The sequence below is a fragment of the Alosa alosa genome, chromosome 10, assembly GCF_017589495.1.
Source record: "Alosa alosa isolate M-15738 ecotype Scorff River chromosome 10, AALO_Geno_1.1, whole genome shotgun sequence".
NCBI classification, from domain to species: domain Eukaryota; kingdom Metazoa; phylum Chordata; class Actinopteri; order Clupeiformes; family Clupeidae; genus Alosa; species Alosa alosa.
This window is the reverse complement of record NC_063198.1, coordinates 6,048,426-6,075,023: the sequence shown is the minus strand read 5'-3', so window position 1 is coordinate 6,075,023 and position 26,598 is coordinate 6,048,426. Positions and strand designations below refer to the sequence as shown.

The following is a 26,598-nucleotide window of genomic DNA, read 5'->3' as shown; positions in this document are numbered from 1 at the left end:
GAGTATTAATTAAAATCAAAAATATATGTAATCAATATATGTCATATGGCATATGTTTTGTTTTGATTTCTTTGTTGCACATATAGCTGTCAAAATCACAGTCGAGGGGGAACAATAAGTATAGTTTTAATTAAATGAGTGCTGAAGGAATATCCTGGAAATAGCGGGAACCAGTCAGCTGTAGCTTCTGGATGGATTTATTGTATTCCAGTTTAGCAAGTCTAATTAAAATAACGAGACCACAAATCATAGTCTGCATTTTGCCAGAACTAAGGCAGGGTATTATAAAGACAAGATAATCTGGAATTAATTTGTACCAATTAACCTTCCAGTGATGTGCTTTTGAAGAGGTCAGGCTGTTACTTTCTAGTTGGAAAGCCATTAGTAAAAAGTCTGCCTCAAGAGTTGGGTGGGGGGGGCACCTCTAAAGATGCCTCTGAACAGACTGAGTTGCTAATGACATTTGAGTACACAGCAGCAGCAGCAGGAGCAACTCAAAACAGGTGCTGCCATTTTGGTTGCATGTTATTTTTCTGATGAGAATGTAAACTGGGCTGGTTTCCCTCCCCCCATTTTTTTGTTTTGTTTTTCTGTTGTTGGCTGACCTTCTAACAAAAGTCATTCTGACGTCTGACAGATGTTGAGCATCTGCACTGGGCACAGACTCTGAGGGACGCGCACATGGCCATCGAGGCCAGCCTGCAGTGGGAGTGTCGGGCTAATGGCAATCCCAGGCCCTCATACAAATGGCTCAGGAACGGAGAGCTCATCACGACCGAGGTAAGGCCACACTGGCAAACGCCTGAAGTCACGTGGACCCATAACTCACTGAGCATTACCTACAGGAAACATACAGTAAAAGACCAGTGACTAATTAGTATATTATTATAGTATTCATTTCATTATAAAAACAAATTGACTCAAGTGTTTATTTGACTGAACATTACCTAAAGGAAGTATAAAAGACCAATGACCTATTATTATATTATTATAGTATTAATGACTACTATTGTGAATAAGTTACAATTCAAAACAACTAAACTAACTAAATACAAGGTTACTATTTGACTGTGCCATTGATTGAACTATTGATATTATTGTTGTATTACTAGGATAGAGTACGAGTGGAGGAGGGCAGATTATTCATCACCAACATCAACGTGATGGACGCAGGGATGTACCAGTGCGCAGCAATGAACCAGCATGGGGTCATTTATGCCAGCGCTGAGCTCAAAGTAGTGGGTAAGCAAAAATAGCAACCAAAATATCAACAACAATAACAACAACAACAAGCACAGCAGAGATGTGCAGGCAAGGCAAGGGCCAGTAATCCAGTGTGAAGTGATTGACTGTGAGGTGGGGGGGATTTGTTTGGCAGCGTCGCCGCCAGACTTTTCCAGGAACCCGGTGAAGAAGTCCACGCTGATCCAGCAGGGCGGGGAGGCCATCATGGAGTGTCGGCCGCACGCGTCCCCCCGAGCCTCCTACTCCTGGCGCAGGGGCGGCGACTTCCTGAAGAACACCAAACGGTAACAGCACCTCGCCGCCAAGCGCTTAAACACCCGATAGTGATAGCAGAGATGTTCTCATAGAGGAAGAACACCCGATAGTGATAGCAGAGATGTTCTCATAGAGGAAGAACACCCGATAGTGATAGCAGAGATGTTCTCATAGAGGAAGATTTGCTCTCTTAGCTGTTCTCCCACTGACATAAGAACGTAACTAGCCTTGGCTTGTATCACGTCTACTGCTCCGTGCTTTGTGCCCTGTGATGATCATGGCCAGAGACGTTTTGCCTGACCTCATTCGCAAGGTCAAAGTGAAGCAGTTGCTGACACTGAGCACCAAAGCACCAACTCTTCTTGCCTTTTAGTTCATGGCCTGGCTAGATCCCCTGGCAGACTAGTAATTTATCTGCAGTGCTCAACCTTGGCTTGAGCATACGAGGTGGAGCAGAATCTCCTGATTATGAGCTTGTTAGTTACAGGTGATCGCTGCAGCGCATTCGGGGGAATAAAATACCCTCACAGGCTGGAGTGGACAGAGCAGATAGGCCTGAAAGCATGACCAGACGGGGCCCATTGCATTGTAGGCATCCCTGCTGGAGCGGAACTGTCTCACACATCATGATTAACTTACGGGGATGGCAGAACTCGCTGAAACAGAGGCACCATGCAGATGTGCAGGGTGGTGATGAAGGGAGGAGGGGAGGGAGGTAAGGAGGGGAGGGGTGTCAGGGTGGAGGTGTAAATCTTCACTTTCTACCCCCTGGGATGTCTGCCTCTGATTCTTTATTTTTAATTTGGAGTGTTGTGAAAAATGGGCCTTGCAACCCACGTCCACACAGGATGGTGGCGACAAGGACACACTGAGGTTGGGCGGTGATGGGGTGAAGACACAGCAAACAGCAAACGTGGATTGTGGCAAAAAGTGCAGATTTATTTACAGTGCTATACAAAACGTGTTCCGGCACAATGCCAACAAAAAATACTTTTCCGAAAAAAATAAACAAAATTCAACCAACCGGTTTCTCAATTCAAGCACACTTCGTAATTCCAATAACACTCTGTATCCAACCTCTCAGCAAGCTGATACTCCAGACTCCCACCCTGAGGGCAAAAATCCCTCGCTTTAAATAAAGCCGTCTATCACCTCTAATTGGTAGATACTAATATGCCAGGGTAATTTCCTCTATACAATGCTACATCTTACATTATACATATATCACAATCATACATGGAGCATAATTCAACATAATGTCCATATTATACAATAATAACATTTCAATATATGTATAATTAATAATAATTACACTACAGTGCAGATAATCACTTTATATTGCAACAATAGTTTCCCCCACTCAAAACAACACTTTCCCCTGTCCCAAACAGGGAATAAAATAGCCATTTTCCTGGGGCTCGTGTTCCTTGGGGAAACAAAGTGATGCAGGACCAGGAAGTGAAAGTAAGAGCTATCAGTGTATTGTTAATGCTTGTGTAAGGACTAACGGACTGCCGGACTGGAGTAGAATCCTTCAGCAGAATCCTGCTGCTGTTGTGGGGTGAGATGTGTGATGTCGATCTCTCCTGCTGGATGGTCTGTGAGGAAGAACTGCTCCAGGATGTCTTCCTCCTCCTTCACTGCTTGTACCAGCAGCTGCTGGCTCAGTGGCACCTCTCTCGTGCCACTCTTTCAGCAGGTTAATGTGGAACACCTGCTGCTGCTTCCTCCTCTCTGGCATTTCCAGTTCGTAGGTGGTGGGCCCCAGCTTCCTGTTGATGCTGTAAGGTCCGTGCCACTTGGCCAGCAGCTTGTTTTCCTCGGTAGGCAGGAGTAGCAGAACTTTCTGGCCTGGCTGGAAGGTTCGCTGCCTTGCTCTCTGGTCATACCAGCTGGTCTGAGTCTGTTGCGCTTGGTGAAGGTTGTCCTTCACCAGGTTGGTCATCTCCTCCATCTTCTCTCTCATGGTGATGACATAGGTGAGTATGTTGGTGGTGGTCTCCTTTGGCGACTCCCAGGCATCTCTGAGGAGATCAAGTGGGCCCCTCACCTGTCAGCCAAACAGGAGCTCAAATGGGGAGAACCCCGTCGAGGCTTGGGGAACCTCCCTGTAGGCAAACATGAGGTAGGGGAGCCAACGGTCCCAGTCCTTGCCGTTGGAAGCCACAAACCTCCTCAGCATGCCCTTCAACGTCTGGTTGTACTTTTCTACCAGACTATCCGTCTGGGGGTGGTAAGGAGTGGTCCTAATACCCTTAATCCCCAACAACCCATACACCTGCTTCATGGTATTGGAGAGGAAGGCTGTTCCCTGATCAGTTAGTATCTCCCTAGGGATCCCTACCCGGGAGAATAACTGCAAAAGTACGGGGGCAATAGTTCTAGCCGTGACCTTTCGTAGGGGAAAAGCTTCAGGGTAGTGGGTGGCGTAATCACAGATTACCAGTATATATTGGTGTGCGTTCTAAGGGGCCAACAATGTCTATTCCTATCCTAGTGAATGGCACATCAATAACTGGGAGAGGCTGTAGTGGAAAAGGCTTGACTTTGTGTTTGCTTGTGAGTTGACATGTGGGGCATGTTTTGCAGTGTCTGTGTACATCAGTATATATGCCTGGCCAAAAGAATTTGCCAGCTATTCTCTGGAGTGTTTTTACACTCCCCAAATGACCTGCCCAGGGAATGTCATGACCTTAGGTCAGTATCTTGGGTCTTAAAGGAGAATTCCGGTGTGATATTGACCTAAAGTGTATTGAAACATGATACCGAGTGTGAACGTACTGTATGTCTCATAGCCCATCTCGGCTTGTCCCCTGCACTCCAAAATCTGGCGTTACTTAGCCGATGCTACCAACAGCTTTTTCAATAGTGGTGCTTCGGCATCGGGCTAGCCATGCAAATAAATCACTGTTTTACACCCATTTATGAGGCTCAATGTATCTCCACACTTCATTGGTAGACTTCTGAGGGCCCTGACATTTAAAACGAGACATTGAGAACTTTGAAAAAGCACTGGTAGTTTACATACAAGACGATTTATACAGACAGTATCTTCACGAAGTTTAGCGTTTGCAGCCATCTTGAATTTAGTCACGATAAGTCGAGCAGTCGAGCATGATAAGGGATCAGATTCCAAAAATAATTCAGTGGAAATGCATGGATTCCAGTTGCTGCTACTGGAAGAAACTGGAGTGTGGAGATACATTGAGCCTCGTAAATGGGTGTAAAACAGTGATTTATTTGCATGGCTAGCCCGATGCCGAAGCACCACTATTGAAAAAAAAAAGCTGTTGGTAGCATCGGCTAACTAAGCCAGATTTTGGAGTGCAGGGGACAAGCCAAGATGGGCTATGAGACATACGTTCACACTCGGTATCATGTTTCAATACACTTTAGGTCAATATCACACCGGAATTTTCCTTTAAATAATAAGACTATGGGGGACTACTAGCTGTTCAGTGCTGCTCCCTTCAGGCTGGTGATATAGCAGGCCCTGTTGCACAAAGTAAAACTCTCCTGAAAGGGCTTTTGCCTGGCCGGTGCTCACCCCTTCAACCTCTGTAGCCTTAATAAAGAGCTCTTTTAGGGACTCCTCTTGCCTCTGTAGCTCTTTAAAATCACTGGGAACCTCCCATACATAGTCTCGGGCAACAGGAACCGGTTCTGGCTCTGACTCAGCCATGTGTTGAACTGTGCCTAACAGCTTCTCTCTTCTGCGCAGCTGGCGGCTCTTAGCAGTATCTGTAACTGCTTTTGGGCTTCTGTCTTGGTCTGAGGCCTGGTTGCAACCATACTCACAGGCAGAGTAGACTGCACCAGTTCTGGCAGTATGAGCACATCCTGGCCAAAAACAACTGGGTGGCTCAACCCCTTAACAATACCAGCTTTAAGCTTGTAAGTCTGCTCTTGTACCTCGAGACAGATCTCCGCTAGAGGGTACTCATGCTCATCTCTGTTGACACAGCACACTCTGAGGCGTCACCCTGTCAGCATTTCGGGCTGATCCACCAGGTGGGGTTGCACGAGAGTCTGGGTGCTGCCTGTGTCAAGAAGAGCTCTTGCTGGCCTGCCATTTACGGTGACATCTATGATCTGTACCCTGCCAACATACAAAGGGTCTTTAATAGGCCCAGGGATGGCACACACAGAGCTCTTTGCTCTCTTGACAGGGCATTCTCTAATAAGGTGTCCTGGCTTACCACAATAGTGACATACATAGCTGTAGCATGGGGGGTGTGGATGTAGGCGGGCTGGTAGGTCTGGTGTGAGCATTGTGCTGTGGTGGGTAATGTCTGGTGCTTGGACCCCTATTCTGCTCGCTATATCTAGGACCAACTCCACTCCCATACCCCACAGACCTACTTTTAGACACTGGTCTGCTGGAGCCTTGTTGGCAGAAGTCCTTTGGTCCATGGCGAGCAGCAAGAAAAGAGTCCACAAGCTCTGCTGCTTTGTGTCCTGTGTGTGGGTCGTGCTCCTTGACCCACACCCGCACATCTGGAGACAGGGAGCGCAGGAACTGCTCCAAAATGAGGATCTCCCCAATCTCCTCAGTCTTTTCGGCCGGCTTAATCCACTTGCCGTACAAGTCCTTTAGCCGGTTGTAAAATTCTCTCGGGGTCTCCCCCTGCAGGTTCGGGTCTCTGAACATCTGCCGATACACTTCTGCACATATCTCGTACTTTGCCAAGATAGCATCCTTCACCTTGAGGTAATCCACTGCGTCGTACAGATCCATGGCTACATACGCAGCCCGTGCCCTACCGGTCAGATACGGCACCAGGAATATAGCCCAGTCTGCTTGGGGCCACCTGTAGGCTGTAGCCAGTCTCTCAAAGGTGGTCAAGTACTGCTCCACGTCGTCACCTTCCTCTAGCCTTGGCACGGCTGCTCTGGACCATGTTGCTGGAGACGGTGCCACCGGTGGTCTGACGGTTTTTTATCTTGGGTTAGATGTGCGAAAGGCGCCGTTGCTTACAAACAAAAAGGTTGATTGGATGGTCAAAATGTCCAGGATTTTTGTCAGACACAGGTGGCAACCCTAGTACCACGTCGTTCGCTATGATGTTTGCAGATGTTGGGTGAGTAACAGAAGGATGTGTAAATAACGATCGCGCATGAATGAATTGCGTCACGGTTGCCGGCACCGCGTGTAATTACAAACATTTGAAACTAAGTGCGTGCGTGCTTGTAAGCGTGTTTGATCGTGTAGGAGAAGGTAGTCAGCCTAAATGTTGTGGGTATTGTCAGGTGAGTTGGGGAAAAGGAGGGGCTACCTTTTCACAAGTGTCAGCAGTGGTGGTGGGTTGGTGTTGGGGAGGGAGGGAGTGAGTGTGTGTGTGGGGTGGGGGTGGACAGCCCAGGCAACTGCAACTGCTCTGCCTTCATATGGCCTCCAGCTTTAGGTATGGGGGCAGCTTAAAGGGAAGGAAGGTGGCATTGGTCTCTGATCAATACACGCTGCCACATCTCCACGGCCTTTCCGTAATTCACTGGACCTTCCCCAACACACACGGAGGAGCATTGATTAGTTATCATATTCCATGGGCCGGTCACGGTGAGAAGGAGACTAGACAAAGACCGAGAGAAAGAAAGAAAGACAGAAAGAGAGAGAGAGAGAGCAAAAAGTGATTACACAGCCACTGTGCTTTGATGAGAATACAAAGTGTGAGGCCTGAAACAGTTTTGTTTGGTTCCCCACCGTTCTGTAAAGCAGATAGTTCTGTACTTTTATTACTACTATTTGTTTTGCAGCTCATTACCCTGTGGGTCATGTTCCCAGTGCTCCTCTATCACTCAGCGTTTGATGTTTTTGTCAATAAATCAGCGGAAAAAAGAGAAATGTGGCGTGTGCGAGACATGCTTCGGCGAGGCCCAGGCGGCAGCGGCCGAGAATACATATTAATGTTTAAGAGCTGCAGAGAAATTGTTTGATTTCTCGGCGAGCGACTCTCGCCGAGCGGCTGTTTGATTTTCACAGCCAGAAGGTCACGGCAGCTGTGAGGGCACTGGATCATTTATATATGGGGCTTGTGTTTGTGTCCCGGCTCATCGTCCCAGGTTCCGCTTCTCTTCATCGCCAGACGGCCAGAAAGAAAATGGAATGCTGAATACGTTCCATATTGTTTTATTATTATTATTCTTTCTATCTGCATGCATCCCGCGTTCGCCTGAACGTTGCGTGAAGGTCTGCAGAAGGCCTAGGAGAGGTAAATGAGAGACGTGTCGCTCTGGTTGATGGTGCATTTTTTCATGGTTGGATTGGATCAGTGTCCTCTGTACCTTCTGTATTACCATCATATGCTTTCCGCCAGCGTCCCACTAAAGATCCCTACAATAGACTCCCAATCCACACTGTCGTTCACGGGTTGCAGCATCCCCATAGCCGTACCCCTCTTTATTGCCTTTTGGAAATGGCATTTAGTGTGGTGAAAGCATCTCACACGTTTTATAATGATAAGGATGGTGGTAAAGATTCAATCCTCCGTGAATCCTCTCTCCCTAGTGGAGTATCTCCCCATCTCTGCCTCGTGTCCTTGTTAGCCTGGTGGTCCTCCGGGACTGTTTTTATACAGAATACATATTTATTCCTTTGTGCTCTCCATAGCATGACAACTCTTCAGCAGCACTCTTTTTTTCTTGAATTATGATAATTGCCCTACATTTTCCATTTGTCCATACCCTTTCTCCCTCCCTCTCACTCTCTCTTTCTCTCTCTCTGAAATGCAACCAACATCATTTGGTTGAAGTTATGTTATTAGTTTTAGATAACAGTAACACAGTCATAGGAGTCAGAGCCACACACACACACACTTTTAAACAGTGAAAAAGTCTGTTTTCCTGCCTGACAGAGAGACTAATCCTGCAGCGCTATGGCATGGCTCACTGATGCTTAGACGAGTCTGATAACAGACCCCCCTCCTCCCCTCTTATCAGGCGCACCATCCTGGAGGACGGGACTCTCCGCATCGCCAACGTTAGCAAATCCGATGGAGGCCGATACACCTGCGTCGCCCGGAACCCTTTTGGAACCGCCAGCAGCACTGGCACGCTGGTAGTTAAAGGTACGGACACAAGCGCCAACTCTAACGTTGTCACGGGAACGGGGAGGGAGGGAAGGGAAGAGAACGGGAAGGGAAGGTAAAAAAAAAAATAAAAACAACGGAAAATACTAACTCAAGCATGAAATTGATAATGAAATATATAGTTGTTTTATGTTCCTGTGGGTTTGACAGAGGCATAACTCATCCTGGGTTTTGTCAGCTGTGAGTTATTGGTCATAGTGATGGCGGTGGTGGCAGTGGTGGTGGTGGTGGTGGAGGTGGTTGGATGGAGGGGGGAATGCCTTGGCATCTGTGGTGTTCAGAGGAGAAATGGTCTCTTCCTTCCCAGGAAGTAATACATCGCAAGCTTAATTAAAAATGTGCTGTTGTTGCAGTTTCCTGTTTTTGCTGGTTTAATATTGGATGCTTATACATATGCGATTTTTATCCATCTCCTAGCTGGCATAGTAGTTCCATTAGCCTGCATTATTCAGTTACGACGAGACTATATCAATAAAGCATTTTTTTTTACCCTCCACAAAATGTGTTAATTAAATCTGAGTAATTTAAGGCCATTTCTAAGTGATCACATTGGAGTTGTGCAGACTGTGACTGAGAAACAGACAGCAGTACAGACCAGAGGTCGCATTAGCAGATTTATAATGTCATCTTCTTTGTGTTCCTGAGGGGGAACCATATTGATTCATGGAGATCGCTTTCATCATTATTATTTTTGGCTCTATAGAATGGCAATAAGTGAATCAACACATTCTACCCTTCCGCCAGATTTGACTGAATAACACTCCATTTGACATGCCCCCCATCCTGATTATTTGTTTATATATTTATTTTACCACTTGGCCATATTTGGCTGAATAACACTCCATTTGACATGCCCCCCCCCCCCCCCTCCTGCTTATTTGTTTATATATTTATTTGACCACTTGGCCATATTTGGCTGAATAACACTCCATTTGACATGCCCCCCCTCCTGCTTATTTGTTTATATATTTATTTGACCACTTGGCCATATTTGGCTGAGTAACACTCCATTTGACATGCCCCCCATCCTGCTTATTTGTTTATATATTTATTTGACCACTTAACACTCCATTTGATGCTTTTGATGTGTTTTGTTTTTTTCCTCTCCTGTTCCTCCTTATTTGCAGAGCCGACCAGGATCACAGCGCCGCCCCTGAGCATGGACGCCACTGTGGGGGAGAGCATCGTGTTCCCCTGCGTGATCTCCACCGACTCCACTCTAGAACCCACCTTCAAGTGGTTCTTCAACGGCAAGCTCCTCGATTTCACCAGGCAGGATCACTTTGAGATGATCGGCGGGGTGTGTCTTCATGCTTTCCTCTCACGCTCCCACTGTGTGTGTGTGTGTGTGTGTGTGCGTGTGTTAAATACGAGACCTCTGCTGCGGTGAGGTGCTGGGTGTTGGAGAAAGAGAGAGACAGAAATCTGTGTGTGTGTGTGTGTGTGTCTTTATGTACGTGTATGTGTGTTTATGTGCATGTGTGTGTGTTAAATATGAGATCTCTGCTGTGGTTTTGAGAAAGAGAGAAAAGCTGCTACTCTAGGAAAAAAGCCCCCTCCAACAAACTTTATTGCTGAAAACAGTGCGCTCCCCAGGCGTGAGGGAGAGGTCAGAGAGATAGCACTTCAAAGGCACCGGGCTCCCTCAGGAACACTCCTCAGACCTGACCAAAATCCTTGGGGGGCCTGCAACATTGTCTGCTACGTATTGTTTGCCACATTCTCATTGTGTGAGCAATCTCCCCCTCCCTCCATTTCTCTCTCCCTCTCTCTCTTTCTCCCTCCATCCCTCTCTTTCTCTCTCTCTCTTCCACTCTGCAGTTTTACTCAGGGCCTGGACCCTGAGGGGGCCTGAGGAGTGAGCTACCTGCTTGCAAAGCAAACAGACACTCACCAGTCGCCTTGATGATGATTTACCCCCAGTAGTCTGTTGGCCACACAAGGAGACACTGCAACTATTTGCAGGGGACTGACATTTCCTTTTGCCTCAGCCCCTCTCTCTCTCTCTCTCTCTCTCTCTGTATTCTGGAAGATTTTTTTTTTATTACTTTTTGGTTTCAGAATATGGAGGTGGCAAAACATCTTTGCTCACCTTTCCCTCTTCCACAGGTGTGCAAGGTTGACATCTCATTAGCAAGCAGAGAGAAGAGGAGCTAGGGGAGAGAGAGAGAGAGAGAGAGAGAGAGAGAGAGATGGAGGAAGCATTACCTTTGGCGCAAGCAGATAAGCCATTTTCAGGCCGGTTCAGCTTGGCTGTTTTTGATTGACACGTCTCGTGTTTTTTTTTCTTTCACTCGGGGTGGAAGAATACTCTAAATGGCTGCTGGCCGCGGGGGGTATCCTTACCTTTGCCTTGGGGAAAGAGGTGATTTACTTCACAACAAACAAGTCATCTCTATCATCACAGGACAGGGCGAGAAGTGAGAGCAAGCAATTAGGTACATGTGCCATCTGGGTTTCAACATGCCACAAACGGATTGTATCACAGGTATTTATAGTCAAGAGCACTGACACATATGCAGCCGCATATTATAGTCTCCTGCACAGGTAGAAAACTCTGGATTCAGAAAGTAAAAGTCCTTCCATGCATTGGTTCTACCCGTGCACTAGGGATTGGCACTAATTAGCTTATCTACCTGGCTGATGATGACCCGTGCTAATTAGAATGAGCTGCTTTAGTGAATGGTTGACACAAATATGTGCTAGGTCTTGCTGCAGCCAATGTTTTCCAACACTGCATATATGTATGTGTCTGTGTAAAATTGTACGTCCATTATGTTCAACAGGGTTCTGCAGGTGACCTGATGATCAGAAATATTCAGCTCAAGCACTCGGGAAAATATGTCTGCATGGTGCACACGTTGGTGGACAGTGTGTCGGCCGCAGCTGACCTACTTGTGCGAGGTACGGACTTCCACTTCAATGTGCTGGTACTTGGTATTCCACCCCTGCTGCAGACTTCATCAAACAGTGTGTTTGGGAGTGTGGAGGAGGTGGGGGTATGGAAGAGCTCAGTACAATGCCAGTCCATTTCATTATTTGACCCAGAAAATCAAGCTCCTTCTGTCCACTTCTCTTTTCTTTTTTGCAAAGTATCTGAAATCGATCCATTAACGGTGCTCCTCACGTTCCTCGGGACGCCTTTTGTGTTGTCTGTCATCAGCTGAAAGATCTCCAGCTCACCTCATGAATATTAAGGCCTCTGTCCTTTTGTGTTGTGCGGGTGGGGTGCGTTCCTTGGCTTGCTTTTGTGTGCTCCGTCGAACCTTGTCACCTGCCCTTTTCTGTCCGTCTACTGCAAGTCTTTGAGACCGCTCCTGACCGCTCCTGTCCCACCCCCCCGTCCCTCTCTCTCTCCTTATCAGGGTCCCCTGGCGCTCCCGAGGGCGTGGTCATGGGTGAGATCACCGACACGACTGCCCAGCTCTCCTGGGTCCCGGGGTCTGACCACCACAGTCCCATCACCAGCTACATTGTCCAGGCAAGGAATCCTTTCTCCATAGGTTGGCAGGCAGTCAAAACAGGTACAATACCTCTGATTCAAAAGCACCTTTTACAGTACTTCAACCTCTTATGCGCAACTGTCGGAACACAGTATTTAAAATAAAAAGAAAGAAAGCCTTTTGAAACAATCTCCTTAGCACCATGAATCATGCTATAGCTTGATCTCACCTCTGTGGGAGGCCATTGTCAACTGTGCAAAATGCTTTGGATTGTGGCTGCTGCATATCACTTTCTAATTATCTCCTTTTATCCTTGAAGTCTGTAATGAGAGATTGGATGAGAGTAACCCGAGTGTGCATGATAATAATAATACACATCTCTGGAACGTGTTCTGCATTTTCCAATGCCTTGTCACTGTACGTCTGGGCGTTGATGTGTGTGTCTATTTTTCTCATTCCAACATGTTCTAATCCCAGTGCCTGCGACCGTGCCTGGGCAGATGTTACATGCCACAGTGGTCGCCCTGAACCCTTTTGTGGATTATGAATTCAGGGTGGTGGCTGTCAACAGTGTGGGCGTTGGTGAGCCCAGTGCACCGTCCAGGCAAATCCGCACCAAAGCAGCAGGTAACATAGTGTGTTTTCGTATGCACGTGTTTTCCAACGCGGTAGATACATTATTCACACCACATGAATGTCACTTACACCTCTAATTATATTAGATTGCATTTAATTCACCTGATGATGGATTTCACTCGTTTGAAATCCAGGTTTGACGTCAATCACTCTCGCTGCTTGTTTTTGCAGTCTGGTTCTGATTGCCAACAATTTTCGAACAATTAGGAAGTAATCAGGTTGCAAACAGTAAGGCATCATATTTAAAATGACAGGCGACAGGAGACAATGCTCTACCTCCCTCTGAATCATGGAGAAGGTGTTGACAAATTCTAATTCTAAGTGCTAATTCATCTCTGCATTTGCCTGGGTGTAATGATACATTTGGGGAAAGTTCTTCAGTGCTCTCGAATGCAGCGCACATCAGTATGCAGACGTGCCCGCTGTGATACATTTATGGATGCATCGACAGGAAGTGTGTGAAGTACCCGCACCATAAGGCACTGGTTTGGAAAGTGTCTTAGAGAGAGTGCATCTGCCTTGATCACTGACTCACATTAGTGAGAGAGTGGCTTTGGCTCTATTTTAAAAGTGTGTGTGTGTGTGTGTGTGCGTGTGTGTGTGTGTGTGTGTGTGTGTGTGTGTGTGTGTCCTGTTCATAGACAGACAGGGAGCTTTCACAGTCACATCCATGTCAAAGCCCAGACACAGGCTAAACGGAGCACAAATGAGCCTGACACTCACTCAAAAGACAGAGGGGAAAAAAGCCCAACTAATTCTGCTGTCTGATGGTGGCTTGTCTGAAAGTGTTTGTTGATGTTTCCCCAAGCCTGCGGCCTTCCTTTCAGGCACAAAGCGCCCTGACTGCCCTCACCCTGGTGCCAGGCTTCTGAAAGTAGACACCATTTTCACACTGCGCCGTTGCCTTTGTCTTTGTCTTTGCCTCTCCGCCACAACTCAGCGCCAGAGATCGCCCCAGCCAGCGTGAGCGGTGGAGGTGGGAACCGTGGAGAACTGGTAATAGCATGGGAGGTAAGTGGATCTCTCTCTCTCTCTCTCTCTCTCTCTCTCTCTCTCTCTCTCTCTCTCTCTCTCTCTCTCACTCAAATTCAAATTCAAATTCAAATGGTGCTTTATTGGCATGACAAATGACACTTGTATTGCCAAAGCAATTGTTACATAAAAGTACAGTATCAGGATCTAAGCAATTATACAGGTACAAGGGATAGGGGTACATGGACAAAGTGTAAAGAACATATATATATATATATATATATATTTTTTTTTTTTGTCTGTGTCTGAGTACAACATATTGAGTTCAAGTTCTGAGTGACTCAACATAGGCAACAAACTTACAGACATACAATACATCAGGGCACAAATCTAAAGTGGACTGAGTAGAAACTTCAAGTATGGTACAGTATATACAACATGAGGGGACTGTGTTGAGTTAGTGTATGTGGCTGTGGCTGTGAGAGAGGGGTGCGTGTGTGTGTGTGTGTCTGTGTGTGTCACATGTACATGCATACAAAAATCACTCAGTGTCTCTCAGCTGGTGACAGGCAAGGACAAATTGGGCAGCAGTAATACAGCTGTCTGTGTCTTCTCCCAATAGGTATAGTATTTTATTCGGGTTTGGTAGGTCATAGAAATTAGGGATTTTTCTTTCATTTTTTTGGGAAGTATTTATTGCGAATTGATTCAAATTTTGGGCATTCAGTTAAAAAGTGTAATTCAGTTTCAACAACATCATCTCTGCACTGCTGGCATAGACGCTCGTCTTTTGGAAGCCATGTCTTTTTGTGTCTTCCTGTTTCTATGGCTAAACGGTGTTCACTGAGTCTGTATTTCGTTAGTGTGCATCTCAAATTTGTCTCTTTTATTTTTGTTAGGTAATGTGCAAGTGTATATTTCCTGTTTAGGGTCAGATAGCATTGCATTTTACTTTGGGATTGTGTTTTAGATTGCCAATATTCGTCATAAATGTCTTTTTAGGTTTTGGGGGTTTGGTTAATCCAAACATTTTGTGTGGATGTGGCCTGGTATTTGGCCTTTAAAGTGTTGGATGTCTCTGGAGGAGGGTGACTGAAGACCAGGTTGGTAGGGGAGTTATCTTTGCTCAACTCTTGGTGTTTCAGGGCTTTATAGTGGAATGAGTTTGGGTCACTCAGACTTACATGTTTGATGAACTTGTTTGCCCTTTTCTGAATTTTTATCAGCAGAGGGTATTGGCCTAGTTCTGCCCTACATGCGTTATTAGTTGTGTGCCGGTGGACTTTTAGAATGGCTTTACAAAATTCAGTATGCAGGATCTCAACTGGGTGTTTTCCCCATTTATCTAGGTCCTGATTTCCAAGTGGGCCCCACACTTCACTGCCATAAAGGGCAATTGGTTCTATTACTGATGAGAACAGTTTTAGCCAGATTTGGATTGGGATTTCGAAGGAAATTTGTCTTCTTATGGCATGAAGAGCCCTGCGTGCCTTGTCTCTTAATTCATTCACTGCCATGTTGAATGATCCTTTATTATTTATTCTAAGGCCTAGGTAGGTGTAATCTGGTGCATGTTCGACTTCATTAGGTCCTAATGTAAATATGGGTTGACTTCCCCGGTATCCGGATCTTTTTTGGAAGATTAATATTTTTGTTTTATTTGTGTTAACAGCCAGGGCCCAGGTCTGGCAGAACTTTTGAAGATGGTCTAGTTGAGTCTGGAGTCCCTTTTCTGTCGGTGAAAGAATGACAAGATCATCTGCAAAGAGCAGGAATTTGACTTCACTGTCATGTAGAGTGAGTCCAGGAGCTGATGATTTTTCAAGTATGCTTGCTAGCTCATTGATGTATATATTAAATAAAGTTGGACTTAATGAGCAGCCCTGTCTCACTCCACATTCTTGGGGGATGAGTTGGGTTCTTTTGGATCCTATTTTGATGCCACACTTAGCTCCTGAGTACATAGATTTTACAATGTCATATGTTTTTCCACCCACACCGCTTTCAATTAATTTGTAAAATAATCCATGATGCCAAATGGAGTCGAATGCTTTTTTGAAGTCGACAAAGCATGAGAATATTTTGTTCTGGTTTTGAGTGTGTTTTTCAATTAGGGTGTGCAGGGTGTATATGTGGTCACAAGTGCGATAATTAGGTAGGAATCCAATCTGGCTTCTACTCAGGACACTGTGTTCCATAAGGAAGTTTTGGAGCTGTAAATTAATAATACTACAGAATACCTTTCCTAGGTTGCTGTTAACACATATGCCCCGGTAGTTGCTGGGGTCAAATTTATCTCCGTTCTTGAAGATGGGTGTAACTAGTCCGTAGTTCCAGATATCTGGGAAGTAACCCACACTCAGGACAAGATTGAGTAGTTTGAGCATGACCATTCTGAACTTACTGTCAAGGGATTTTAGCATCTCATTTAAAATACAATCAAGTCCATATGCTTTTTTAGGCTTCAGTTTGTTAATTTGGGTTAGAAGCTCCTGCTCTGTGATGAGGGAGTCGAGTGGATTTTGGTAGTCTTTGACTGAGGACTCTAGGCTCTGTAATTTAATTATTATATTTTCTTGGTCCCTGCTTTGGTCTGATTCCACTTTCTTAAAAAGGGTTTGGAAATGGTTTGTCCAAATTTCTCTATCTTGAATCACCAATTCTTGATGGTTTGATTTTTTAAAGCGATTCCAGTTGTCCCAAAAACTGTTTGTGTTTATGGACTCCTCAATTAGTGTCAGTTGCTTATGGGTGTATTGGGCTTTCTTAGTTCTTAGTACGCATTTGTATTTTCTTAATGTCTCACAATAGAGTAATCGGATAGATGTGTTATTAGGATCTTTGTGTTTTTGGTTGGATAATTTGCAAAGCTCTTTTCTTGCAGATTGACAGTCAGCATCAAACCAAGTGTCATCTTTTTTAAGCCTTGGTTTTGCCCTTGATCTTTTTAGTTTTGCCTTTTCCGCTGTTTTCTTAAATATTAGGTTAACTGTTGCCACAGCTTGGTTAACACCCTCTTTACTGGGGGCGCATGTAGTGTCTAAGAATATATCTAGGAGGTTTTGGATTTCAGGATTTTCTGTGGCTTTCTTGAATTCCTCTGTGCTGTTGTCACACACTCTCTCTCACTCACTCACTGACACTTTTCTCTCTCTCTCTCTCTCTCTCTCTCACTCACTGACACTTTTCTCTCTCTCTCTCTCTCTCTCTCTCTCTCTCTCACTCACTCACTGACACTTTTCTCTCTCTCTCTCTCTCTCTCTCTCTCTCTCTCTCTCTCTCTCTCTCTCACACACACAATCTCTATCTATCTATCGCTCTCTCTCTCTCTCCCTCTCCATATTGACACTTCTGAAAATGTCTTCATCTAATGCCGTCGGTCGGTCATGGGCTATTTGTGAGGCTGCGCAGCTGTCGCCAACGTTGAATTGAGTTTTGACAGGATCCCTCTGTGGTCACAGAGTTTTTAATTTAAACGAGTTTTTAATTAAACGTGAGGCTGTCATCTTCGTTTTGCGCCTGAGCAGAATCGCTCCCCTGGTATGCGAATCGAAATGAAGACGCATTAATGTTGCAAATGTGATATGCGCGGGTGTGAGAAATTATTTCAAGCTTTTTTAGGGATTTTTTTTCTCTAGCGCAATGCAGTCTATTGCACTGGATTTCCTTGTCTACATGTCATTTCTCTTTAAGAGTTTGGGTGAAGGGCATTTCATTTCAGATGCGTGCACTTAATCTAACACCGAGCAGTGTGGAGATTAGTTGGATGGCTGACTGACAGTCAAACACTTTGCGCTTTCAAACATTATTTACTTTAAATCCAGGTCCGTACGGAAAGCCAAGCTCAGTGGTCTTCACATACACTTGTCAGATTCATGTTCCTCGTTGTAAGAGTGGCAGCCTGAGTCTTTTGACCGGGGCCTCATAAACAGATAAAAAGACCTTGTGGTTTAGCATATTTTGCCTTTGATCATGTTCTCGTCTCACACAGCCTGTCCCCGAGGAGCATCAGAACGGAGAGGGATTTGGCTATGTCGTGGCTTTTCGACCCATCGGCACGACGACCTGGAAGCAAGCCGTGATGGCTTCCTCCGAGGCCTCCAAGTACACGTTCAAAAATGACAGCCTGCCACCGCTGGCCCAGTACGAGGTGAGAGTGGGCGTGTACAATGGCGTGGGAGAAGGACCGTTTAGTGACGTGGCCATTGTCTTCTCAGCGGAGGAGGGTGAGTAAGCAGGTCTACTGGATAGAACACACAGTTCCCTTTTAGACGAGTGCCACATGCCGTTCAGTGAAAAAGGAAACAGACGAGGCTTCTCTGCGCTTCATCTGAGAATCCAAAGCCTCCTCATCCTCTTCATCCTCTTTCAGAGCCCTCGATTGCCCCCTCGAGGGTGTGGGCACGTACCCTGTCTGCCTCGGAAATCCAGGTTTACTGGGAGCCCATCGCCGAGAGGGAGACCAACGAGAAGATCTTTGGTTACGAGGTAATAACAAAAAAACGGATAAAATAGCTCCGAGGTTCGGCAAAGAAAAGAGATAAAAGTTTGTATTACCTTGCTTGAATATTTGTATTCATAAAAAAGGGAGAGTGAAGGTTGAGAAGAAAAGAATAAAACTGCAGATGGCAAGTTGTACAATTTCCTGCTCCGAACATGAGCCTTTGCTAGGAGGGCCCATTTTTCACTATGTAATCTGGAGAATGAAGAGGTCGGCTCACGCGCTCCCTGGCTCCCAGCGCACACCGCTGTGCCTTTATAAATCTCAGGTCTGATGGGTGAACATCGTACATCAACCACTGCCCCCAACACACTCACAACACACACACACACACACACACACACACACACACACACACACACACACACACACACACACACACACACACATACATACACAGACATGCATACACACAGACATGCATACACACTGACACACACAAAAGCAGACCTACGCATACAGAGATACCCACAGATAAACCCACACGTAGATGCACACACACACATACAAGCACACTTCCACCCACACACACAAACACCTCTACAGTGTGGTGGTCCCTCCTGGAGGAGAGTCTTGAGGATGAGGTCCGCTCCCCTCCTGACCCGGGACTGCCTGCGGGGAGGGTCCATTCAGCTGAGACTCCGCAGCGAGCCGGAGAAAGTCATACACAGCCCTCGGTCACAAGATGGAGAGTTACAATCAACAAGCACAAGTGCACACATTCTTCTCTCTCTCTCTCTCCCTCTCTTTCTTTCTCTTGATCTCCCTCTCTTCACTCTCTCTCACTCACACACACACACACACACACACACACACACACACACACACACACACACACACACACAGACAGACCTGCTCACACACACACTTACACACACACACACACACATAGACGCACAGACAAACACACAACATGTCAATGCAGCATTGAAAGGTGCGTTGATCTTGGCGTCCTCTCTCCCAGGTGGTGTGGCGTGAGGAGGGGGCGGCCTCGAGCGCGGTGGAGAGTGTGCGGGTCACGGACACGGCAGCCACCATCACGGGGCTGAAGGGCAGCACGGCATACCTCATCTCCGTCAGTGCCCACAACAGCGCCGGCACCGGACCCCCCAGTAGCCCCGTCAATATCACCACTAAGAAGCCACGTGAGTTCACCCCCTCCTCTCTCTCTCTCTCTCTCTCTCTCTCTCTCTCTCTCTCTCTCTCTCTCTCTCTCTCTCTCCTATTCTTGTAAGGTGTCGTATGTGGATTGATTTTCATTTTTATAAATCTATGAAGATTCTTGATGTTTTTTAGGGAAAATGGTGCTACAACAGCGTGATGTGTGTTGTTGATAATGACAAGCTACAGATTGAAGATTGTAATAAAGAGTTTTTGAAAATTCTAAATTCAATTCTCTCTCTCTTTCCATCTATCTATCTATCTGCCTCCCCCTCTCTCTTTCTCTCTCCATCTATCTAAATATCTGTCCCTCTCTCTCTCTCTCTTTCCATCTATCTATCCCATCTCTCTTCTCTCTCTCTGTCTGTTCCCCTGTCTCTCTCTACGTCTATCTATCTATCTATCTATCTATCCCCTCTATCTCTTTTTTCTCTCTCTCTCTGTCCCCCTGTCTCTCTCTCTCATCTATCTATCTATCTATCTATCTATCTATCTATCTATCTATCTATCTATCTATCCCTTCTATCTCTTTTCTCTCTCTCTGTTCCCATGTCTCTTTCTCACTGTCTCTGTGCAGCCCTGAGTTGCTCGATTTGAGTGTGTGTTTTATAAGGTCTTATAAAAGACAAGGGCCTTGGCTCGTTGGAAGCAAGAGGAGTGTTTGGCTAGTTCCGACTCCTCTCGAGATGGAGGAGCGATTGAAACTTTCTTAATATTCAGTTGAAATGAAGGGGCAGGGTGGAAGGAAGGGGAAAATTCAGTGGATGACCTTCTCAGTCCACCCACAGCTTACTAAACCTGTTACTGTAACAGTTTCACACTATGCTTGAATCAATAATCAAGCCAGCAAGCCAGTGCTTGAACAGGTATTTTCTACAGTAAAGTGTCAAGTTATGCAGCAACCTCTCTCCACATCTTCACTGTGTGTCGGGTCAGGCCTTGGTAAGCAAGATGAGGAACTCACATTTGCATACTCATATTTTTCTGGGGGAGAAAAGATGAGAAGTTTCCAACAGTGATGTTTTATGCTCCTTTAACACTGAACAAGGTCTTCTATTCACAGTAAATCAATACAGGAAACAGAAGATCAGAATCACTTTAGGTGTCCTGCATAAATAAATATTTCATCCCTCAGTATCACTGTTATGTTTTTTTTTTTCATCCAGCACCGAGCCATGCTCCAGCCAATATAGAGTGGAACTTAACCAACTCGAAGATCTTGTTGAACTGGGAACACGTAAAGGCCATGGACAATGAGTCAGATGTCACCGGCTACAAGGTGAGTCTGCCGGAGATAAAAAAGCGCTATCGCACACAGCCCTGGAGTAATCCAGGTGATGAAAGTGAGTCATGCTCTGGTTATTGTCTTGTTCTGACCACACCCACCTCCATTGTCTTGAATGAAGAGGAACTACATCTACAGCTCAACACACTGACAGGTCATTGACTGATCCCAGTATATTGGCCAGAGTGGTAGGTGTCGAGGGGTCATAGTGGCATTGCCTGAGTTAGGGCCAGTGTGACATCTCCTCTTCTGTGGACTAGCTAAGTGACTCATAGAGGCACATGATGGACAATGCACCAGTGAGCTTTTACACTATATTATGCAACCCGGAGGAAGCTGGGGGAAAGTTTAAATATGTATTTATTTATTCATTCATGCCAAGAGCCTTCTTTACAAGTCGCTGTCTCAGTCGGATTGGTCTGTGCAAGGGAGCTGAGGGGGTCGATGTGACCAAGCCAGCAGAGGACACCCTCTGCTCTTGACCAAGCCTATTATCCAGCTTTAGAAATGAAATCAGACAAATTAAGATGTCATTATTAATACATTCACTCCAATCCATTCACTTCCAAATCTTTATTCACAAGCTTCTAGATAGCTTTGCAGCTCTATTCTTTTTGAGTCCTCTTTTTTTACTCTACCCCTCAAACGCATTCTTTTTGTTCTTGGAGTTTTGTAGATATTCAGTCTTTTCAAGCCAGCCACTGGCTGGCAGTAGAATGACCTGCTGGATCGGAATCGGCCTCATATTTTTGTGATGTGCTGGGTATTAGCTATGCAAAGACAGATTTTTTCCTTTTTCCTCTTCTTTGCAAGCGGCTTTTGGGGACTGTTGAAAATGAAATAATAAAAAAGCAAGGGCCCAGCCTTCGTTTGGAGATTTAATTTGCCACAGAGCATTCGGCCTAATTGATGCCCGGCCTCTCTCAGAAGTCTGGGACTCGGGGGCTGAGGAAGCAGCTGGACATCTCTGATGGTCTCTCCTCCCACCCTCTCCCTTCTCTCTCTCCCTCCCTTCTCTCTCTCCCTCTCTCTTTCTCTCTCTCTCTCTCTCTCTCTCTCTCCCCTCTCTCTGGAGAGCATGATTGAACGGCGGCTCAGCACTGCTAGTTCAGTCTTGTGCCTGCATGTGCGAGCACCATGGGGAGCAGAAACACCTCCAATCATCATTTGCAATTCATGCGATTCTCCGTGGAGGGGCTGCATAGTAACAGCTTCAAACACCGTAACCTCCATACCAACATGGCTCGATAATAAGCCCCCCAATAAGCCTTGTTTGGGTAGCCAGTGTGCATTTTTGAAAGTTTGCCCCTAACAATATATGAACATTGTGATATTTGCACTCAATATCCTAGTTTTCTTAACGCATGATTCGGCTTGATGTCAGAATTCCTGGAATCCGTAGCTGTTATTGTTGTATCTGAGGGCTCTTCTCCCCAGTTGTTTTTCTTGAAGGGAAAAGCACACTGCTGTGATGAAAGGCACTGCAGCTTGAATAAAAAAAAACCCTCCCTGAAGGTGATGGGCTGCAAAGTGCCTTATCCCAACCTGCAGTATCGTATCCCAACCCTCCTCTGTCTTCGTGTGTAGGTGGTGTATCGGCAGAATTGGCTCGGCCGCACCAGCATCGTGGAGACCAACCGGACGTCTGTAGAGCTGCAGCTTCCCTCAGGAGAGGACTACCTCATTGAAATCAGGTCACAGAGCGAGGGAGGAGACGGAAGCAGCAGTGGGCCCATAAGGATACCAAAGATGTCCAGTAAGACCCTCATTTTTCTCCCAAACCTGCCAGAAAATGGCATATATAACTTTGGTGTTCTGAATACGTGATTTAGGTAGGGAGAATGTCACACATTGTTTATTCAACAGAGTTCACACACAGTTTTGATGAACGGTACTACTTGGTAGATAGTGGTGCCACAGCAACGATATCTAACAATGCCTGCCATGAGTTCAGATTAGGGGTGTGCATCTTATGGAATAAAATGTGTTCCACTTCAAACTGAATCTGAATATTTTGTATTTTCATTGCATTTAATATCTTATATAATATATTCTCTCCCTTATAAGACGATTCGATACTTATCTACTGTAGATGCATATGCTACGATACGATTCAAAAACAATCCGTTTTAATACAGAACGATTCGGTGCGATTCGATACAGTTCTATAGGATGCGATACTAATTGGGCCCTAAAATGCAACTGAATTGAAATTGAACGAATCTTTAACGTTCAAAACGGTTAATCTTTACACCCCTAGTTCAGATGTTTAGCCTACTGTAAAAGCACCACAAAGTGGTATACTACCTGTTTATAGAGCTGTTGTAATATGTTGCCCTAGAGAAAACTGGCATTACTGTGTTTATGGTTGTCAATCAGCATTGTGCCAATGACCAAATCACAGCACTGCTGATATTTCCCATAATACTGCTTCCCCTTGTGATCGTGGTTAAATATGATAGGCAGCATGTGAGTGATTGGTATTCTATGTGTACACTATTTTCTAATTATTCACTCTTGTTTTTTTTTTCAGGTCTTAATTCAAAAGGCCATTTGAATGCAGACATCAGCAAAGTAGCAGACTTCTGTGCAATGATTTTTGTAGTGTCACGGCTGTTTCTATAGAATTCTATAATTCTATAATTCCCATTTCTGTAGAACTATCATTAAGGGCAAGACCTTTGGAATCCATTCACGTTGTGCAGGGCATATAGGAAGGGGATTTTTAGAATGGGTTAGGGAATTTCTAGAACAGTCATGCTCCACAGAGCTGCATTGCCTTATGTTCAATTTTGAAATCTTTGTCGACAAGTCTGACTCTCTTAACAGTCAGCTTTTATGCAAAGGGCAAGTGTTACTGACTTTGAAGCTTATCTGTGTTTCCTATTCTGAATGTAAGCAATACATGTTTGAGTGCTTTATTCCATAGAACAGCTGAGATTCCTTTTCTATGCTCATGGGTAGCATTTTCATTTATGGACGAATGTGTTTATACTAGGCTACATGATGTGAGAAGTGTCTCAATGTGAAAATGAACAAGGGAGACTCACTGCACTCTCAAGTTACTCATACTATTATGTAATCAGAATGCATCATTAGGACATATATCCCAAACAGTGACACTGTGGTACTCAACCAATAGCAGCCGGCAGCCAAACACATTGGCATGCTAAATGCATAAACTAATAGGCTCATGACTTCAAGGCATCATACTTTCCAGGATTATGGCAGAATATGCAGAATATTACATTCACGTTAGACACACCGGAGCAGCTTTTTCCAGTTACCATGGTGTAGAACCTTTAATGATTTATGAATTCCCAGTAATGTCAATGCATCATGAGTTTACGTGTGAGGCTTATTTGTTTGCCATTGCTAGGTGAACGTATAGATCAGGGGTTTTCAACCAGTGGTCCGCGGCCCACTTGTGGTCCGTGAGGACATTGCTGGTGGTCCCTGACCATGGATTCAGTAGGCCTAGTTGCAATGTGGGAATCAGTATTTTTATTCAGTGGTGGTCCTGGCGTTACATAAGTAGTCAGAATGGTGGTCCCTGGTTCACAATCAGTTGAAAACCCCTGGTATAGACTGTTGTTTTGGCCACAGTTCTGGACCGTGGACTCGCATTCAGAACACCCGCGATGGCTCCTCCTCCCACTGCATTTTGGAAGGATGTGACTGCGCTGTCAGTGTGGTCTGCCAGCATTTCATGCCCACACCTACACTTTCTATGGTTTGAGGCTGAGTCGTGCCTCCTCTGCCTCTCCTCCCCTCACACACCGCCTCAGAAAAGTGATGTTGACGTGTCAGAGGACTGTCATTAACTATAAATACACTGACTCTGAATGTCAGAATTTATCAGCGAAAAATACAGAGGGAGAAAAAAAAAGCAAACAGCATTATTACCCAGAGCACCTCTAGTGTGAGAAAGGCACTCAGCTCGGGGCACCCCAGAGGAATGCCGGTTCAAAATTCAGCTGCTGCTGCTGCTCCTCCGTGTTTGCCCAGAGTCGAAATTGGTCTCGTTCCCCGCAGGAGAGAGGCTGGCTTCCTGGCTGGCTGGAGAGGCTGGGGTTGGGCGCCTCCCCATCTCATCTCATCCTAGGCCATCACTCTGTAGTGTCAGCCTCTGACAGGCTGGCAGCCCAACGGACTGCTGGGTATAAACAGAGAGCTCCCCTTTGTCTGCAGCACCTGCTGAAACACGGCACTGCTCTCACACACACACACGCACACACACACACGTGTACGCATTGGGCACTCACCTTGGGAAGACTTGTGTGTGTTTGAAAGCTTCAAATCAGACAGGAGGCTGTGGACTTTGTAATTAGAGAAATGCACAGAGTGCATGACCTGTATCGGCAAAGCATCTGCAAATGGGGACATTACACACACTTTTATACAAGACCTGTGCTTAGTGTAAAGACTACAACATCATTCAACAAATGATAATTGCCATTTGGCAGCTGCCTGAGTACAGTTCATAAGACCGCTTCTGATATTAGAAATACCTCATGATGGATGCCTGTACCTCTGCCTGTTCGTTGTGAAAGCTTGTTTATGGACTCCTGTAACCATTAAAAAATCATGTCTTTTTGTCATGTTTTTTTGTCCTCGAGGAATTTCAATGCTTTCCCACCTCAGCAGCTATCTGTGTTCATTAACCTTTATCAGTAGCCTTCAGAGTGCACCGAGCATTCTCCTAATTTATGCATGTTATAATTTTCAAATCACATTGTCTTGAAATACAACTGCCATGCTCTGTGCTCCAATGACATGCTTGTTGAACCAGTATGAATAGACTGGCAGATTATCTGTAATAAGTGTGATTGTGTAGATTGTAGGGTTTATTATGGGTCCTGGTTTCTAATCTGTTGTGAAGTGGCTTGTGTTTTTGCATTTTGTTTTCTCTTTTGAACTGTCATATTTTTTTGTTGGTCTGATCATTTCTTACTGGCTGCTTTTGTTGGTGTTACTCAAGTGATTTAATACTGTGGTATTGAAGTCAGAAGAAGATCTCTGTGAGATGTAAAATTAATAAAATTTCATATTGAAATGGTCCATTTTTGTTTCAGATATTTTTTTCCATTCTGGGAAGTAAAATACCAATACAAAACAAATGGAAAACACATCCATGAAGTGGAGAGACACTTATTATGTATCCAATTTTCATTAAAAAATTGATTATAAAAGATTGGTTATAAAACATATGCTATATAATTGTTTTAGTCACATTGTTGATCTCTAACAGCAATATACTGTATTTATATGAAGGGCTTAAAGGCGCTCTAAGCGATGTTACACAGTTTCTAAATTAAAAAACTTTTGTCATATACAGCAAACATCACCTCACCATCTGCTAGCTGTCTGCCCTGAATACACTAAAAAATATGGTCCCAGGCTCCAAAAATGGCAACAAGACAACTTGGTCCATCCTGGACCATAAAAACATAACAAACTGTTTCAGCCAATTGCACGGGAGGGAGGGGGAGTGAGTAGCAAGCTAGCTCTCTGTTTTGTTTGAACGTCAACAGAAGTGGCGTTACCCAACATTGCTTAGAGCGCCTTTAAGAAGAACAGGAAATCATAATTATTCCTTCCAATCAATTCCCGTATTGATTGTGCACCTCCCATCCCAGAAGAGGTTGTAGACCACAATAGCTCATCTTTATCAGGTATTGTGAGGCAGTGCATGGGGTCTCGTTTACTTCTCATATAAGGAAGTAAAACCCCCTGTCAATCAATATGGTTGCCTGGAGACCCATTATCATGGCAGTAGAGTCTAGTTCAAAATGCACCATTGAACATGCCCCACTGATTTTGAAGTACCTGAACATTGCATTCCAATATTTGATGCATTTGAAAGGGTAATTTGACAGATCATCGCACCCCAAGATTTCATTCAACATGTTGCAATGGTTACGAATGAATAAACAATTCATGAAAGAAAAAAAGCAAACCCCTCACTGACATAATTGTGACTTGCTATTTTCAAAAGTTTGGAGTAGGTGAAAA

At 45.1% G+C, this 26,598-nt stretch overlaps 1 protein-coding gene across 1 annotated transcript in view; it reads left to right on the top strand.

The window, feature by feature from the left end:
- Window positions 1-25,644, top strand: part of LOC125301522 (contactin-4) — a 35,788-nt gene extending 10,144 nt beyond the window's left edge. The window contains exons 8-22 of the mRNA XM_048254009.1: window positions 638-780; window positions 1,113-1,242; window positions 1,379-1,529; window positions 8,437-8,564; window positions 9,713-9,885; window positions 11,372-11,489; window positions 11,951-12,109; window positions 12,506-12,655; window positions 13,605-13,675; window positions 17,628-17,862; window positions 18,009-18,124; window positions 19,102-19,282; window positions 20,465-20,577; window positions 22,171-22,339; window positions 23,117-25,644. Of these exons, the coding sequence (XP_048109966.1) occupies window positions 638-780; window positions 1,113-1,242; window positions 1,379-1,529; window positions 8,437-8,564; window positions 9,713-9,885; window positions 11,372-11,489; window positions 11,951-12,109; window positions 12,506-12,655; window positions 13,605-13,675; window positions 17,628-17,862; window positions 18,009-18,124; window positions 19,102-19,282; window positions 20,465-20,577; window positions 22,171-22,339; window positions 23,117-23,208 (2,129 nt within the window). The 3' untranslated portion in view covers window positions 23,209-25,644. The remainder of the gene's footprint in view (window positions 1-637; window positions 781-1,112; window positions 1,243-1,378; window positions 1,530-8,436; window positions 8,565-9,712; window positions 9,886-11,371; window positions 11,490-11,950; window positions 12,110-12,505; window positions 12,656-13,604; window positions 13,676-17,627; window positions 17,863-18,008; window positions 18,125-19,101; window positions 19,283-20,464; window positions 20,578-22,170; window positions 22,340-23,116) is intronic.
- Window positions 25,645-26,598: the final 954 nt, after the last annotated feature.